The sequence below is a fragment of the Nicrophorus vespilloides genome, unplaced genomic scaffold, assembly GCF_001412225.1.
Source record: "Nicrophorus vespilloides isolate i.1.1-1 unplaced genomic scaffold, Nicve_v1.0, whole genome shotgun sequence".
NCBI lineage: Eukaryota > Metazoa > Arthropoda > Insecta > Coleoptera > Silphidae > Nicrophorus > Nicrophorus vespilloides.
In genome coordinates, this window is record NW_017096877.1 from 310605 (window position 1) to 330039 (window position 19435).

The 19435-nt window shown below is 26.4% G+C and overlaps 1 protein-coding gene across 2 annotated transcripts in view; it reads right to left on the reverse strand.

Moving 5' to 3' along the window:
- LOC108558369 (gamma-glutamyltranspeptidase 1-like) overlaps positions 1–18932 on the reverse strand; it is a 45392-nt gene extending 26460 nt beyond the window's left edge. Inside the window, exons 1-2 of one of the 2 annotated variants that reach the window (XM_017915265.1) lie at positions 18490–18932; positions 6947–7038 (exon numbers count right to left, since the gene is read on the reverse strand). In XM_017915265.1, coding sequence (XP_017770754.1) covers positions 6947–7014 — 68 coding nt within the window. In that variant the 5' untranslated portion in view covers positions 7015–7038; positions 18490–18932. Of the gene's footprint in view, positions 1–1041; positions 1134–6946; positions 7039–18489 lie in introns of those variants that run through there. The other variant, XM_017915266.1, reaches the window with a different exon arrangement.
- Between the last annotated feature and the right edge of the window lie 503 nt (positions 18933–19435).

Below are 19435 nucleotides of genomic sequence, written 5' to 3' on the forward strand. Positions count from 1 at the left end.
GTTTGTTATTAGTAGCTCTGATTCTGTTTATTTATCATCGATTGTTTGTAATTAGTTAAAAATTACTTTAATAATAAATGAATAATGCTTTTAAATTGTAAATATTATTATAAGGATTTTTGTTTTGTTTTATCAAACTTAAACATTTTATAACAAGACAAAACTACTAATCGTATATTTTTATTTATAGTTCAAATTAGATTTACTTTGAACTTTAAAACTCACTTTTGTTTTCAGTATTATGACTAATATTTCATAAAGGACGAAAAGTTCTATAGTCAATAAACTTTAACTATTCTTCTCGTTTATTATCATTATATAAATACGGCAATACCTCGCATAGTGCGGCTTCGAGTAGTCCGGTTTATACATGCTATTTTTTCTATTTATACAGTCTCCTTTTGCGGAATTTATTGTGTGTATGTATTTATGTCCTCAATAGTGGGGGACTTGAAACGAGACTAATTCAAACAGTCCTGGATTTTGTCGAAATCGATTACTCGTACTAAGCGAGGTATTTTTGTATATTCTATTTTGTAATTAATATACAATTTGCAACTAAAAACATCGTAGAAAGATTTTTGTCTTAAAATTTTGTAAGATTTAAATTTAAAAAAAGTAAATATTTCTGTACAATTATTATTACTTTTAAATTTTAGAATAAATGAAAAGCTTATTAATTTTTGAATTAAAATAAATAGTGAAGAAAATGATTTTTTATATATATTACTCTATACAGTCAAGTCTATTTTAAAGTCCTCGATTAGTGCGCTTTCTAAATTTGTGGTAGAGGTATACCTATTGGAAAGATTACAATATTTTATATACATTTGATTAAATAAAAGTCATTTCATGAGTAAAAAAAAATGATTAGATAACACAAAAGAAGACAATAGTGATTTATATTGTATAATGTTCTTATCAATGTGAAATGAAAGGTACATATAGTAGCATTTACAAAGTTTCTTAATACAGTTACGATACGAACAGAATATCTAGTATTCAATATTATCAATTTTGAAGAAGTAATGCGAAACTTACTTAATTACACGAACATTATAATTCGAATGCCTTCGAACTGGATTGTAAGATAAGTCTCTCTCCATTATTTTCACGAAGGTTGCACTCGAGTCCCAGTAAATTAAATAATTGTCTTCAACATACAGTGCTTGCTCGGTCACTGTTCCAAGCGAATTCCCGTTGACAATATAAATTGTGTACAACGAACGAAAATGGCAACGTTTCTTATCTCTTCTCTATTATTTACTTTGTGTGTACTAATGTAATTCACTTGCATTACAAAAAAAAATATATAATACAATTGAAAGATTATATAAAACACATCATCATGATTAGTCTAAATACAAAATGATGTAAAACGACTTGGACATTTTAAAATATTCTGATCATTTAACTTTAGAATATTTATATCTGTTTTTATCAACAAAAAGTTTATTTAAAACAATAATTCAAGTTATAATCTTCGATAATATATATTTATTTTTTACTTTATATTTTACATATTATGTTGTATATTTGTACAATATAGTATAAATATTCTATAAATTAATGCATTTCAATTACCTTTATATTTTCAGCTTTTGCTAATAAACTAACGTCGCATAATATTAGTTTTTTGTTTACAGTATTTAATTTATTAAGAAACTCACCAAAGGACTCTTTTCCAGTTTAATCCAAAATTTCCGGATTTTTACTCGTGTAGTGAAATACTCGTATATTGAAACATATTCAAAAATACATATAATATGTGTACAAAAGTTTAAAAAATGACGTAACAGGCCCACAATCCAGGACTTCTCTTCGTCACTCAATAACACTGATAAAACTTTAATCCACCAAAGTAACAAATAAATTATAAATTCATCAATAATTAAAATACAAAATAATAAATATTTATTTTTGAATTAATGTGAATTAAATTAGGCGAAATCTCAAGTTATTTCAAGCCACTTTATATTTTTTTCTGTATTGAAAGATGTATTCAGTTTAACAAAACTTTTGAATGAATGTGAATTAAATTAGGTGAAATCTCAAGTTATTTCAAGCCACTTTATATATATGTAACTGTCAACGTCACCCCCCTAAGCAGGCCGCGATAAATTTATCAAACCTTGACCGGTCCGCGACGATAAAAAGGCTGGGGAGCACTGCAGTACAGTAATGCAACAACAAAGAGTTGGTTCCAACGCTTCCGTTCTGGTAATATGGACGTATAAGATGAGACACTCTCTGGTAGCCAATCGATCGATAAAATCATGGAAATCGTCGAGTCGGACCGGCATGCAAGCACTTATTCCATTGCCCAGGAACTGAAGATTAGCCAGAAAACAGTGTCGAACCATTTGCATAAGACTGGTCTCAAGAAGAAGCTCGTTGTATGTGACAAAACGCTCAGAACTATTTACTTCACAAAATATTTCAAAATTTCTGTAGTTTTTTCTTTTAGTTTATTATTTAATTCTCAAATGAAATTAATTTGTCTTTCACAAAATTATTTTTACTGAGTATCTTCTATTGATTGTATATAGAAATAATTCATAATGAGCATAAATACAGCAATATCCCTCTCTGTTTTAAACCGGACAAGTCAAGGACATAAAAAGAGACTTCACTGAATAAAGAGAATTTAGGATTTTAAAAAGATACAAAATGCACTTAAAAATAATTATCAGTGAGTATTATATACAAATTTACTATTTTTATAGTAGATATTACGTATTATACAACCACCAACTATTTTATTTTTTTTTACTCATTTTATGGTAACGTATGAAATTTTATGAGCAGATATAAAGAAATATGATCTATAAGCTTTCACAAACTGCGGAAGCCAAGAAATGAACTAGCAGAGTCACCAATAAAAGCAATACTGCAGCATTCACTGTCATTAAATTCAATTTGTTACGTTTATTAATTGTACAAGTAATTTGGTTTGACATTTGTCCTTCACCTTTTTGTTAATTACGAAATCAAATAGACAAAATCAAATGAACAAAGGTGTATTGATTTAATATTTACAATCATTTATTATACAAAATTGTTTATGAAATGACTGCAGTTGAAGAGCAAAAATATCTATAGATAGAAATATATAAAAAATAATTACTGTTTACAATTTTTTTGATCTAAATAATATTGAAATTTTTATTAATTTTCTTTTATAATAATAACAATACAAAAATTGATGTTTTTGAAAAAAATAATGGATTTTATAATTTTTTATTGAATATAAACAGTTTTATATGTTATTATATTAAATATTTGTATTTAAGTTATAATTATATATAATATATAATGTTTGTAATAATTCAAAAAGCTTCGTGCAAATATAAGAAAGTCATCAATTAATTACATGGTTATATATTGATCATCGAATTCTAAGAATTTTTACTGACTCAGACAGAATGCATTTCAAATGATGTAAACAATTTATTACCACTTATTACCTACTCATGTACAAGTTTCAAATTGATGATGAACAGTGAATCATACGCAAAGAGAAGATTGGAGAACAGAACGCTTCTGTGATTTTATTTGATTTCGAATAAATGGCATTGATCAAGGGGAAACCAATCCCAGTTTTCATGCTGCGGTATCAGATCCTGAGCGAGGAACCACTCCAATCTCTTCCTGAAAACCAATATATTGCAAAAAGGCTTTCCAACGCGTCATCATTCTAATGCCTTTGCCATGCTGGGACTTCCTCACACACAAGATTTTATTACACTTGCACCATTTTCCACCGACACATCACGAGTTTCTCTATGGGGAAGATTTTCCACTCGCTTTTGTCAACTATCCATATTTTTAGTGCTTCAAATATCAAAAATAGTTCAATTATTATTTATTATAATAAAAAGTACACCAATACTTCATGTGGCTTCAATCAGTGCGGTTTGAAAATTCTAAAAGATATTACACAATATTACATTCCATACAAAAAGTACATTCCATACATAAATAAATACTAACATAAAATAAAAAAATATATTAATAGGCCGGCCAAAGGGTGATTTTCTCTATAATTTCAAATCTATTCGGTTTTGAATTACTCGATTATTCCGGTTTCAAACAGTGCAGTATATTATTGAAACAATACCCGCACTATGCAAGGTATTGTTGTACAAAATGTGAACATAATTGAAACAATGTAATTCTTGTTATATAGATCAATTTCATTTTAATCATATTCTACATATGTTTTATTTATAAATAGTTTTAATAGGCATATGACTCAAGAAATGATATTAATTGTGAACAATAATTGAGTTCCTTGACATTTGTAAAAATAAATTATGATGTAGATAAAATCATCAATAAGAGCTGTCACTGCTGTCAAACGATTATAATTCCCATTAATAATAATTATCGTTTCAATTAATTTTCAGCTGTTCATTGTCAGCACGTCTTTCATTTTCTCGACAGCTTTTGTACAAAATTTGCATAACTAATGTATCTTGAAATTTTCATTCCAGGTTTTCTCAATTACAAAATCCATTACTTTTATTACATGGACATAATTTAATCAAGTTTATTTATTAAACTCAATCGTTTTATAATAATTTTGCAATGAAATATATGTATAAAAAGAGAAAAATAATAATATTTATTGTTACAGTCACCTATAAAAAAATAATGAAAAAGAAAAGATTTACAAAAAAAACTATTCACCATAGGTTCTTTAGTACAGTAATACCTCATACAGTGCGGCTACAATCAATGCGAATTTATTATAGTATGGTTTGAAAATTTCGAAACAAACTAAATGTTAAGTAAAATAAAAATATTGTTTTTTCTCTATATAGTCTTTTTGTGCTGTTTATTTTAATGCAGTTTTGAAGTTTTGTTTCAAACAGTACGGAACCTGAACATATTGGTTGTATATTCAAATCAGATTATGTTACAATTAGATAGATTATATGTTAAGCTATGTGCGTTTGAATTGTAGTTGGATGAATGACCTTTGTTAACTTTGCACATATAGAATATCAGTATTGTGGAAGGATGACGCACGTTTTACTACAAGAATAAATCGCAACTTATATAATTTTATCAGCAAGAACCGTAATTTGCATTAACGTTTATTATCAATTAAAATTCTTGCAATAATTATAGGTTAACAGTTGTTTATAATCAATTACAAATTAATTACTTAAATACATTATTCAGTGAATTTGCTCATCACTTCAAACGAAATTAATTATTTAAAGTTGTTATTCCATATTTATTAAAAAAAATATTCAGTATAATATGGTCAATCTGCAAAAGGACGATTACACATTTAATTTGAACTGTGAACGAGCAATACACTTGGCCTATATTCAGGAATTGCAATGCAACCATGAATATAAGCGTGATGCATTTGCTGTTCCTTATAAAGCACCGGTAATGTACTTTATGTTCGAACATGCACATTTCTCATGGGAATTTTGCCTGCATTTCCATAATATAAAATTGATACGAACAAAGGAAAAAAATGAATACCAAAGCAATGCTGCTGCAATTAATTGATTACTATTTAATGGTTGCTTTAAAAACAAGCTTCTCCCATGAGATTTCCATATTTACATCTTCTATTTTATTTCAAGTACAGCAATTCATTGCAGGTAATCAGTTGCGCCAATATCAAAGACAGTTTGAAACCAGACTAATACGATAATTTATGTATAAAAATGAATTTTGTTTACTAATTTTTAAGTATTTATTTTTGTCAATTAAAATTTAGTTAGTCAATCCGGACTGATTGAAGCATTGCTATGCGAGGTATTCTGTAGCAGTAGTCGTATTACTTATAAAAGCAACAATATTTACATTAACTAAAAATCAATAATTTATTTACATATACAGTAAAACCTGTTTTCGAGCGGTAGATGGGGACCGAATAAAAGAAACCGTACAAAAATTTTCAAAAATTTTATAATTTCTTGCAAGTAACAAATAACTTTGAACAATGCATTATAATTTTTTTTTATGCGACCACTCTCCAAATCGCACTTAGAAAATACTTCAAAAATTTACGAAATACATGAGAACGTGCATCCAAAGAAAATAAATAATTAAATTACACATGGAAACATTTTAAAAACATTTAATTTCTTGTGATTAATTGGTTCAAAATCGACTAACAGAATCGTTTGGGCAGGTTGTACAAAACAAGTTCTACTGTACTTCCTAGTTATTAAATATCACACAAACTGTTGATTATGTTTGAAAATTCATAAAATTGTGTATTTCTATGTTAATGTTTCTATGGTAATATTAATTATATAAAAGTAATATACTTTTGGTAAACATTTTGACTAACATAAAAATCTCCAAAATGTCTCAAAAATTAGAATGTATGAATAATTATCTTTTCATTCTTAAGTTACTTGTTTTCTACTTTATGCTATTTATTAAATAAATTTTACAAAAAATGACATTTTACTTTGATTGCCTAAAATTGACAATGTTTGTCAAGAAATGTCAATGGAGTATTGACATTTATACAAAAAACATATATATTGTGTGTCTAAATGTTAAAACATAAAGAAAATATAATTTAGTATTATCTTTTTAACTATAAATATTATGCATTAATTTTATTATTCAACAAAAAATATACATTCCCTAACTACATTTATAAAAAAATATTGTTTTCACTAACAAACAAAAGTTTTCAATATAAATGTGCATTTTAATAAATATTTTATATAATCTCCAAGAAAAAGCAATAAATAAAACTTGATTGATTTTTAGTAAAATTGTGCACTTTTTATGTTATATTTTATATAAGAAAAAAAAGTAAGTGTGAAATTAAAATTAAATTATATCAAAAAATTCAAAATATCGAACTAATTGGTGCATGATTTAATTTGTATTATAATAATTTATATATTATATAATATATTATTTAAGAATTTTAAAATAGATAATTTGTACTTACGAACAACTTTTTTTAACTTTTCCTCCTTCGGAGATGTTAAGTGTGGCACCTCTATCCAGGACCCCCATGATGTTGGTCGCTCTTTAAACGTTCTAAAACACAAAAGACACACTTCTGTAACACCGAAACAATGAACGAATTGACTTCAATTCGGAAAGTGCGTGTACATGCGAATTGTAATTGTGCAACTACAATGAACTCGAGCGCTTTGAGCAATTCCGACGACGTCCAGCAAATCACTCAGCAAACCCACATTTTCATGATTACACACACTCACATAGTCCAACAGACGAACGCCTACCAATTCGAATCACACATATTGTAGCCACAATTCGCACAATCCTCGACCTTGGATCCGATTTTTTTTATTTCCGAATCCATGAAGCCTCGAAATTCTATTATTTTTCCTCCAGGACGTGCCTTTTAAACATTCGCCTCTTTCTTATTTGTTTGCTTAATTCCATGGGTGTTAATAATAACACAGTAATAAACTTACCGAGAAGCTAAATAATTGCAAGTGAACTTGAAACACTTTATAACGTGTTGCTGTTTGCCGCTTTATAATAAATAGTGATGCAATAAGCGCATAATCTTTATTTAAAACTAAATTTGTGTATAGCTTTGCAAGTGGTAAACATTCATAGAAGTAAGATTTATTTTGAGAAAATGTGTTACTTTTATATTTTTATAACATGATGTACTAAGTATCGTAGAAAACTAATTCTATTTTAAAATTATAATAATAATTTTTATTATAGCTATATAAAACAATAAAAAATACAACTTAAGCGAATTCATTTGAAAAAAAAAAATCCAAAATTATGACACATTTTTATACTAAACTCTTGTGTTACGTTCTAGATTTTATTCTCAAAAATTATTTTTGTGACAACAATTAAATATGAAGAACAAAAAAAAGGTTTATTCAATAAAAATAGTAATGCGTTCTTACTTGTATAACTAGATGTTAAGTTGCCAAAATTATAGAAGGAATGAGGACTTTACAAGGAATTGTTCGTATATATACTGGGTTCATATGTACTGATTATTGTATATATATATATATATATATATATATAGGTTACATAATAACGGTAATCGTTTAAACATATTTTGGGACCGGAAGGGTCTTAAGTAGGAGCGATACCCAAGTATAGATAACAAACCAGTGCAGAAATTTACTAAAAGTAGATAACAATTCCTATACATATGCACATTTAAATATATTGAAATTTATTTTTTACTTTTATATATTTAGTTACGTAAATAAAATTATAACTACACATTTTTAAATAGTAAAAATTTGAAGATATTTTTCACTTGTAAAATGTGTTAATTCTATATATTAAAATATCTATTTTGTATTCAAATAAATCAATTGCTTCAAGAACTTTCAGATCATTATTTCTTTTTTAAATATTAATCATTTGAGTATAAATTTATATATGTGTCGACATATCGATATCATTATTACTTTAAAAATATAAGTTTAATCCTTGGTTTTGTTGTAACATATTGCGATAAACAATGTACTTGATTATTTATGGAAATACGTGTTTTTTAAAATAATGGAAATTCCAGTTTATTTATATCATTGGAAATAAATTATTGAAACACAGTATTTGTTAACGACAGTACCATTACGTGGTGGACAAATTATAGCTCATGCATTTTAACTGACATTGCATAACTTCTGAATTTCATCTAAATTTTTATCATTTTTTAGAAATACTTGTATTTTAAATGACATATATTGTTGTAAAAGTAAATTATTTTTTATATAGTTATAATTATAATTTTTATATATAAATTTAACATAATTCAGTATTTGAAATTGTTTATTTATAACATAAATACAGCATTACCTCGCATAGTCCAGGTAATCGATTCCGCCAATATACCGGGCTGTTTGAAACCAAACTAAGAACTTTAAAACCGCATAAATACAGACTTAACTGCATAAACACTATGTGAGGTATTCATTTATATTCTTGGAAAAGTTAAGTATTGATTTGCAAATTATATTATGAGAATATGTAAATGGAAATGCATTATTCAATATCGGTAAGAAATAGAAGCGAGATTGATCAAAAAAACATTTTATACCTCCGAAAAAAAAATAGAAAAAACAAAAAAAATCGATAGCTTTGGTGGTTTTTTTTGCATTGTTTTATAATGAAGGAAAAAAAGCTAAAGGTTTTCCATTTCCTCGTCGACGCGTATGCACAAACGATTTTCCTTGTTACGTCTTTTCTCATCATTTTGCATATTCTATTTACTCATGCATACAAAAAATGTAATTTGCAGATGATTCACAATATAAAAAAACAAAATATACATGATATCTTGTTTGTTCTGTTAATTAATTATGTAAATAATAATGCGCATAATTACACCTTGCATATGTTTCAACGGAAATGTATAAGTGTTTTGTATACATTTTTGGATTATTTTTTTATTTGAATATCTTTGATATTGACAATAATATTTAGTAAAAGTAGTTAAAAATTACTTTAATTTAGATCAATAACACAAATTATGAATTAGTAAATAAATAATAATGTATAAAGAAATCAAAAAGATTTGAAATTAAGCAATGTAATATCATAATAGCAACAATGACAAACTAATGTAATGAAAAATATTTCAATCATTTAATACAACAGATTTGCAGGTTTCAAATGTTACCTTGTAAATCATGATCTCATATTCAACGAAGCACAACTGTTTTTCACAATATTGAAGCATGAATTAAAAAAATATCTTTTTTAAAGAAAGTTTTACTGATAATATTTTTTTTAAGTTTTGTGGAATATCCGTTTGATGGTTTTAAATAAATGTAAAGAAAAAAATGATATTGTATAAACTATTCAAAACGATTTGGATATATTTATATAATAAAATGACAGAAAATAAAGGCTGAAAAACATTTTGTTGATATTAGATATTTGATTTTGAGAAATTAAATCTACTGGTTCTGCCACTAAGATTTTATTGATTCAGAAGAAATTTTCAGTGAGTGTTTTCCAATGTTTATCAATGAGAGATAATTTATTAAATGGTTTTTTTTTTCGAATAGTTGTAAAAGATGTTAAATAAATTAAAATAGTAATAGCTATTAAAAAAATGGTTAACTATATATTTAAATGACCCATTCTTTATTTTAGATATTAAAATTGCTTAATATAAAACGTTTGGAATATTTATTATTTTTATTGTGCTGAAAATTTGAATTAAGAATGATGCATACACATATTTTTTAATATGTTTATCTCTATAATATATTATAAATAATATTTTAAAGTCATATTTTATTCCATAAGTTAAAGGATGAGTTTAACATAGTTTATCTTTAAATATTTTATTTGTGAAATGTGTTGACGTAATATCGTTTACAGTGAATTTAGAGGCAGGTTTATTGTATAGGCATGAATAATACAATTTTTGTTATTAAAAATTTATGATGATGATTATTATACATTGTACATTGCTTATATTTATAACGTTTAGTAAATCTTTTGTTGCATCGTAATCATCAAGGTTGGTTCTTAGCAAATTACTCACCGATGTTCATTCATATTTTCATAACATCACTAGTATAAATAGACATTCATTCAACAGGTAAATAATAACATAATTTTATTTATAGATCAATTCTTTATGTTTCATTAAAAATATATTTTAAATTTCTTAAAATTAAGATTTTATTTGATTTTTTTTTTGTACAATTTACTTAATTTAATAATATTTTTCTATTGTTTAGATTTGTTATTAAAAATCTGTAGAATAGATTTTTTTCTTTATTGTTTAATAATTTGTTTGAATTGATATTTGTAACATTTAATTATAAATATTTGAACTTACGTTTCTACTCAAATTCCACTTTAAAACTAAAACCTTTCAAATAATCACTTCAAATGTGCGTTTACTAGTTTTCCACTAAAAAAACTGTGTTTATTTAAGTTACGAATCCAAAATATAATCATTCGTCACCAGTGTTTATTTTTAAAAACCGGGTTTCGCGAAAAGAAAAAATCGATTCTTGACGCAGGTCTGTTTCTCTTTCTTTTTTTACATTTATACTTTGAATTTTTCCAGCATTCCAATAATGCATTTGTTAATGCTTTATAATTAGTATTTAATGGTATGCTTTGTTGCAGCAATTACGTGGCATTTGCTTTGTAGTACAGTCATTAGCACTCGCGTTTTTATCGCACAATTCAACAATAATCTTATGATAATTGGCCACAGGAAAATCTTAACAACGAAAATTTGGAATACAAAATTTGGAATACGTCGTTTCTTCAGTTTGTGTCTTTGCAATAAAATATTGGAAGAAAATATTTCACACATTGAGTTTTAAAGTATTCTTAATAGATTTAAAGTTTCTATATTTGCTGTACAATATACCGAAAATTCCAAATATTTTGTTATTTGACCTTCCATTCGTTAATTATGAGTTTATGTACTTCAATATATACCAGATAGGTTAATCTATTGTTTATCGTAATGCTAATGCATGATTTTTAAAGTAGACATATTTTTATCGGTTGTCTATTGTGCTTTGCTTGATAATTATTACTTTACTTGTATCATTATGTAACGTAATTCAGTAAGCATTGATTATATTTTTTTTTATATATTGTTTTGTGTATTACTGGTTTGAGTATTCATAAAATTGTTATAAATAATAAATTAATTGCTATAAATATAAATTTAAAAAAAAATAATATTCGACTTGTTTTCTGTAGATTATCTAAGTATGGTTTTGGAAATAGTTTTTTTATATATAATAGTGATAAAACTTGTACTGGAAACATTTAATTTTTTTATAACTTTTATTATAATAATAATAAAAAACTTTATTAGTCACCAATTATAACCAAAGGGCTAACTTTTATTATTTATTCACAATCTGCCAAAACTTTCTGGCAATAAGCCGAATGTTTTTTTGGAAAAAAAAAGAAAATAAAAACAGAAAAAACAAAATATGCTATTTCCCATTGGAAATCTTCCTATAAACAATTATAAATTTAACTAAAAAGAAATAATTCGATGACAATAACAACCCAATTTAATTATTCAAACTACATAAGTATTTCTAGAGATTGAATATTTTTTAAACGCAAAAGAAAATAAAAAGTTGGGAATTTCTGCCAAAGTCTATTAATACATTTTTAGATGCTTTCATATTGTTATTTTCTAACAATATGTACTTAGACAAAATTAACTCTATTATATAATTACTCAGAAAGTTGTTTAAATTTTGTTTTAAATATTATAAAATCGTTATCTTTGCACTACTAGACAAAAATCTTGCGGAATATCCAGAAATTTAGCCTCATATAGTACTGAAGATATGTACACATATACTTTCTAAAACTTCAAATTGTTATTTTTTCTAATATTTTTAAATAAAATGATTTAAAATTGCACATAAATATTAATTTCATAATGTGTAATAATTATATAAAATTAGGCAGAAAGACCTATGGTCTTTTTTGGCTTATGATATTTATATTATTGTGTTGTTTTTTTTAAATTTTGTAATTTTACTGTTTCAATAAATATTATTATTTTTTTTATATAATAATACGTAATCTAACAGAAATATTAATTTAACAATTATTAATAATTATATAATATGTCAGCGGTTCTCAAACTGTGGGACATGCCGTAACTAGATACCCTTCCCTCTCAAATTGTACAAGGAAAGCATTACAATGAAATATTTTTAGGAATTACATTTAATGACTAATATGTGTCTATTTTGAAGTGCACAGCCTATCCATGATTGGTTTTATATTTGAGATAGTCACTCTGAGCCATAGGATTTGATCAAAACCGTAGGATTTGATCAAAATTTATATTAATTTTAAAATTATAACAACAAATTTTTATCATTTTTCAATTTAGTTTTAGATAAAGTTATACAATCATTAAAAGATAGGTTTGAACAATTAAAATCATAATGAGTTTTTGGGAATGTTTCAAAATATTTTTTTTTGTATGTCGTGTAATATTTATTTATAATCTGTTCATCAATGTGAACATTGAGTATATTTAAGATCGCGGTTAACATTAGGTAGGTAATCTTTCCCGGTGGATAATTACCATTATGATGATTTGATTTTGAATTTGTTGGTTGGCTGTCGTCTTGTAGGTTAACTTCAGTTGTATATTGATGCTCTGCGATTCCACTATTTCCTTTGACTGTGAATCTGCTGCTATCTTTAATACTGTCATTGTCCATCAACTTCGCTAAAGGTCCATATGCTGAACCTCATTAATTTCACTGTCCATCTGTGATGAACGATGACCCTATTGCTGCAAGCATCGAAGGGGCTCACAAAGGGCCAGGCTTGACCAGGATTTGAACCTGTGACCACTGGCACATGGGTAGGGCGACTTAACTATTCGGCTATTAGTCGTCCTTTTTTAAAATATGAAAAAATAACTCAAAAAACATGCGGCAGATTTTGAATTGAACTGACAGATTCTCAGATTAATGATACATCTATTGGTATTGTCAAGGAAGCATACTTAGCTGGTAATATGTTAGTTTCGTCAAAATATATCTTCCAATTCCTTAATATTCAAATTATGTTGAAATTTTTATGATAAAATAATATATATATAATAATAATTTTTGGTAGTACAGTAAAGCCGCACAAAACAAATATTCGAAAATAACTTTGTACAATATATTACAGAATTCGCACTTAGAAAATACGTCAAAGATTTACACATAGAAATATTTTACATTTAATTTCTCATTGTGCATATGGAGAAATTTTCAAAAATGCACATACATAATTCACTGCTACTCGTGTACTACTCCACTGATAGAAAACATAACAGTGGTACCAACCAACCGGCTAGAAAAGAACCCCAATATATTAGCTATGAATTTATTACACAATAGTAAAACCCCCCATAGACTAAAAAGGTATAGCATCCTTGAACTCCCTTACAGATTTTAAAATTAGAAGAATGTTTTTAGTTTAGTTAAAATTAATATTTATTTATATTATATTAGGTAATTTGGAAGGTTGTGCATGGAAAACTATTCGGCCCATTCACTTGTTGTGCTAGCAAATAATTTTTTTTTATTAAATCATAATTTTGGTATTTTCTCAACAAAAAAGTGTGTTTTATTTGAAATTTACAATTTCCGGATTTGCTGGGATACCCTATGCAAAAATACAAATTATTATAATTGTATATTATTTTTACATATACTACGTATCCAATTACGTAATAATTGTTAATGTTGCTGTTTCATATGATTGACACTAAGTGCTTATAAAAATTAATTTAGTTGTTAAGTGAGAATTACAGTTTTACTATAGTTGAGAAGAATTCCGTTGGATTTACAAAGAATTGCTTTAGGGTATCATTCAACTATGGCATTCATAGTGAAGTAGTTGAAATATTAGTTTAACTGTCAGTAATATTGAAATAATTTATTTACAATTATGAATAATTAAAAAAAATAAAGATTGTGAATGACTTGTTTGTTAGGTGTTTTATTTTCTAAATATCTATTGATCACAAAGTTAAAATTTATATTTAAAATGAAAGTATAATTTAAAAATCTTGATATATTAATAATAATGTTTATTGCAATAATAAATCACAAAAATATAAACTCAATTCAATAATAAATCACAAAAATATAAACTCAATTCAATAATACAATAATAATAATTAAATTATTGACCATAGGTTTTTCTGCCTGCATTATGTATTATTTCCATATTTTAAATAAAATAACAGATATTGTTTTAAGCAATAAATGAGAAATAAAAGCAGTCAATGAAAAACACATTTTTTAATGAATTGAAATACAAATAGTTTTTTAATGGAAGCCCCTCCTAAATGAAAATATACCCACGTAACTACAGATTTTAAGTGTACCTCATTGTTTTAATGACGTAATTTGATTTTTAACAAGCAAAAACAGGTATTGTTTATCTATAACTGTGAATGTGTCATGTGCAGTAAAAAGTGTAATTCGATTTCTCCACGTTTTCCATTATATTGTATATTGTATTCATCTGATTCTTGTCGAAGGAATTCCTTTTTATATGTCGTCTTGCAATTTACAGTAATGTATGTGTTCCTTCCGACAAGGCGCATACGTATATTGACTTTCAAGACGAAGTAAAAATATGTCAATCAGATGTAAATTCAAGGCAATTTTGTAGCTCACTCGAACACGGCCAAGATAAGAATGCGAAGTGAACCAGTATTTGTTTTTTTTATTATCCATGAGACAATGTAAATGGATTGACACAATACGTGAAAAAATAAAAATACAGTTAAGCATTTGCTTCCAAAGATAATACATAAGAACAATCGAGCATTAGAGTTAAATATACAAAAAATAATTAAGTAACTATAATGAGTATATTAATAATTCCTTACATAATGAAGCTAATGGTTAACTTTTATAAGATTTAAAAATTTAACTCTGTCTGAGTTTTGTATGCATATTGCTGCTTTCTATTTCATTTTTAATTAAACTGTAAATTCCATTCATTTCAATTATGATCTATTTACCTGCTTATATACAAAATGATTAGTTTAGACAATTATTTAATAATAGTTTCTACGAATTAGTTTTTTATACATTCAAATTAATAATTGTAAACTATTTATTTTACTCCAATTGAGAATATAATGGTTAACTTATGAATGTAGAACATACATATAAATAGATATGTACAGTCATACCTCGATTAGCGAATAACCATAAAATTACTTTGTTTAGCGAAGCTATGAATATGGATACCTTCGTAAAGATAAGTAAATGCTTTTTTTCGTTTAACAATAACCCCACTTCCTTAATTAGATTAATTTTTAGGTAGGAACATTTTAAATTTCGTCTTCATTTTCCATATATCAACAGGCTGAAGCGTTGCAATCCACTAAATTTAGTATATATATTTAAGTAATTATTAATGTTCAAATCATCATAATGGTAACTATCCACCAGGAAAGATTTCACATTGATGAACAGATTTTGAATATTATACGACATATTTTTTTCTTTATTAACAAGGTTTTCTAAAATCTACTAAAAAACCGTCATATTCTTTATTCAATGAATCCCTTTCATTCACAATTTTAAAACCTATTGGAAATATTATAGATAAAAATGGTATTTATTAATCCCCAAAATAATGATTAATATTTATTAATTGAATTTATTTTAATTGTGTAAACTACTCAATTAACTCCAATTGAATACATACAAATACAGTGGTACCTCAACATACGAGTTTAATTCGTTCCGTAACCTTGCTAGTATGTCAAATTACTCGTATTTCAAAGCATGCGGGACGCATGTTGGGGTCGTGTGCAGCGGTATATTGTGCGATTCCTCGTATCTCAAATCTTGCTCTCATCTCAAAGCAAAATATCGCTCTCTCGGCGGCTCGTATCTCAAAACACTCGTATATTAGGGCACTAGTATATCGAGGTACCACTGTACATATGCACAGTCATACCTCGATTAGCGAATAACCATAATAAATAATTACTTCGTTAAGCCAAACTTTGTTTTCAGAGGTAAAAATACTATGACAAGAATATGATAAATAGGATAAGTAGCAATATTTTTAATTTCGTCTTCATTTTCATTGTTTTCTTTGTTAACAAGGTTTTCTAAAATCTTCTACTAAAAAACCGTCACATTCTGCATTCAATAAATCCTGTTCATTCACATATTCAAAACCTATTGGAAATATTATAGATAGAAATAGTATTTATTAATCCTCAAAATAATAATTAATATTAATTAATTGAATTTATTTTATTTTTGCATATTTTACAGTAATTAATTGAAATCATTATTTTTTATCTCTAATCTCATGCAATTAGTGGAGTGATAAATAAACAAAAAATGTTGAATAATGAACAATCACAAAACTTTATCTAAATAAATCAAGAAGAGAAAGCAATGAATTATAAATCACAAACAACAAAACAAAAATCCAAAGCTTAAGATGTAAGAAGTATCATCATAAATTACTAGGAAACATGAAACTTTCCTCTTACAACACCTAATCCAGAGAGCTTATCATGTACAAGTGAATTTGATTAAACTAAAATTTAAAATATATATAAATAATGAATTCTAGACTTTAATATAGTTTACATAAAAATCACTAATTATAAATTATTATATATTTTTTGATTGATTTTTAATATCGTGTATGTTTTCTCAAAAAACTAAAATCATTTTTTCAAATAATATTGACAGTTTCATTGCGATTACTTCTAAATCTTAATTAATTGAAGAAATTAAATGGTATAATTTTTTTTTTTGATAAAATATGAAAAAAAAATAGTCACGTGAAATATTCCAAGCTGATTCAAATCATTAAGGCAAATAAAATAGGAAAATAAAACAAAAGCTTTACAAGAGAACAAATTAATTATACAAACATTAGTAAAATTGCATAATGTAATTATCGTATGTTATCTAATGAAAAATATAATAATTTAAGACCTACAAAGAATACTAACTTTGTCATTACTTATTAAAAGCACGAGATTTGTTAGTGTTTAATTTAATTTAAAGGAATAAATTCTTTTAGAAATATTTGTATTTTAATTTTGTCAATGTACATTTTTATTAATTTATCAAATATATTTTCAAACAAATAGTCAAATTGTCAGACATACCTTGTAAAGTGCGACTTCAATCAGTCAGGTCTCACTATAGTCCGATTTGAAAATTTAAAAACAAACTAATTTTTAATTCACAAAACAAAAATATATTCTAAAAAATTAATCTACAAAATTATAGATAGTCAAGTCTTTTTTTGTGCTGTTTATTTTTATATTCTTGATTAGTACGGTTTTTGAATGTACGGGATATTGGCGGAATATTATTACCCACACAATGAGACGTATTGCTGTATTTCAAAATATTTGATGTATTAATATATCTGATAATAAAGTATACAATTGCTAAGTGTAATTTACTATAAAGTATATTAGTTGTGAAAATACAATTTTAACAGTTTGTAAATAAATAAAAATAAAGTAAAAATTGATTAATTCGGTATTTAAACAAAATATAAGAAGTATAATTTATTACACTGTATATTTTTGTTAACCTAATCGACGAAAATATTGTCAGTTTGTGAGTAAATAGATTTGAAAATTGCATTGTTTTACATATTGCATCTTATATAACAGTATAGTAATATTTTTTGCGTTGATTGAAACTTAAACAGAATTGAGTGTCGTATGGACATTGGTGTAAAATTACTAAAATCTATTTCTTGTAATTAGAGGCGATTTCCACGGGTAAATAGAATGCTTTGAAAATGGAAATTTAAATGCTATTGGTATTGAATGCTCTTTAACTAGATCTTAGCGAACTTTCACTCCAAATCTCTTGCGCAGATAAATCAAACAACAAAACTAGATTTACTCCATTCGAAGATGTCTGTGTTTACGTGTTGTTTCACTGTTTCTTTTCTTTATTTTTCAGTCCTCGAATGTATGTTTACTCATTTATTTACCTTCTCTTAACGCCTCGAAGAATCCCTACTTTTCTTCAGTCTCCTGCCTCGTCTATATATTAAAGATTTAACGCGCGTTTGTTCACACGACACCAGTCACAAACTGCGGCCAAACGGAGGCCGTGCCTCCTTCCTCACCTGTTGAACTTTTTTTGTCGTCCTTCTTTCCTCTGCACTTCATTTTACGATGCACACGTGGTACGTCTCTAAAACACGTAACCCCATTTCCGGTTCGGGGGGTCGCGATTTGAGGCGCTATGGATGCACAAACTTTCCGGTTTGATCGTCGAAGCCTCAACCGGTTATTTTATTTTATTCAACGAGATACCCATTCGCCGTTATTGTCCCATTCCTCCTCTGACCTAAAAGACGTCTCCTTCGTTCGTCGATTATGCAACGCGATCATTAAGAAGACCTGATGCTGCGAGGGACCACAATCAAAAATTAGTGTCGTAAATCAGATTTGTTCGCCTCGCATTACATTGTTAAGGTTCCCATCTCGTTCGTTCATTTCATTGCGCAAATGTTTTATATAATCGGAATTAATTCATCGTTAACGGAGTGCTTTGTTGAACCGGGAAGAGCAATTCTCAACGGATTTGTACTCATTTGTTCTGTTTGATTTTCTACTTTAAGAACTCGCTTTTACTACAATTAAACATACTTCTTGCAGATGTCACGAGTTTAATATTAGTTTAATAATCTTTAAATTACATAAATGAAATTTTAATTAAAAACGTCAGAAGTTTTACTGCATTTAGATGATGTTAATTTATAAAGGTTATTCAATATTTTTACGTTTGGAAATTAGGATTAATACAGATACGCAAAAAATGAACATTATAATTTAAATAAGCTACAATTTTATTTGATTTTATTCACTTCATTTTCTTCTATTTGCAATATTTCTCCATTCCTTGTTTAGGTTAGATTTATAGATTCTGCC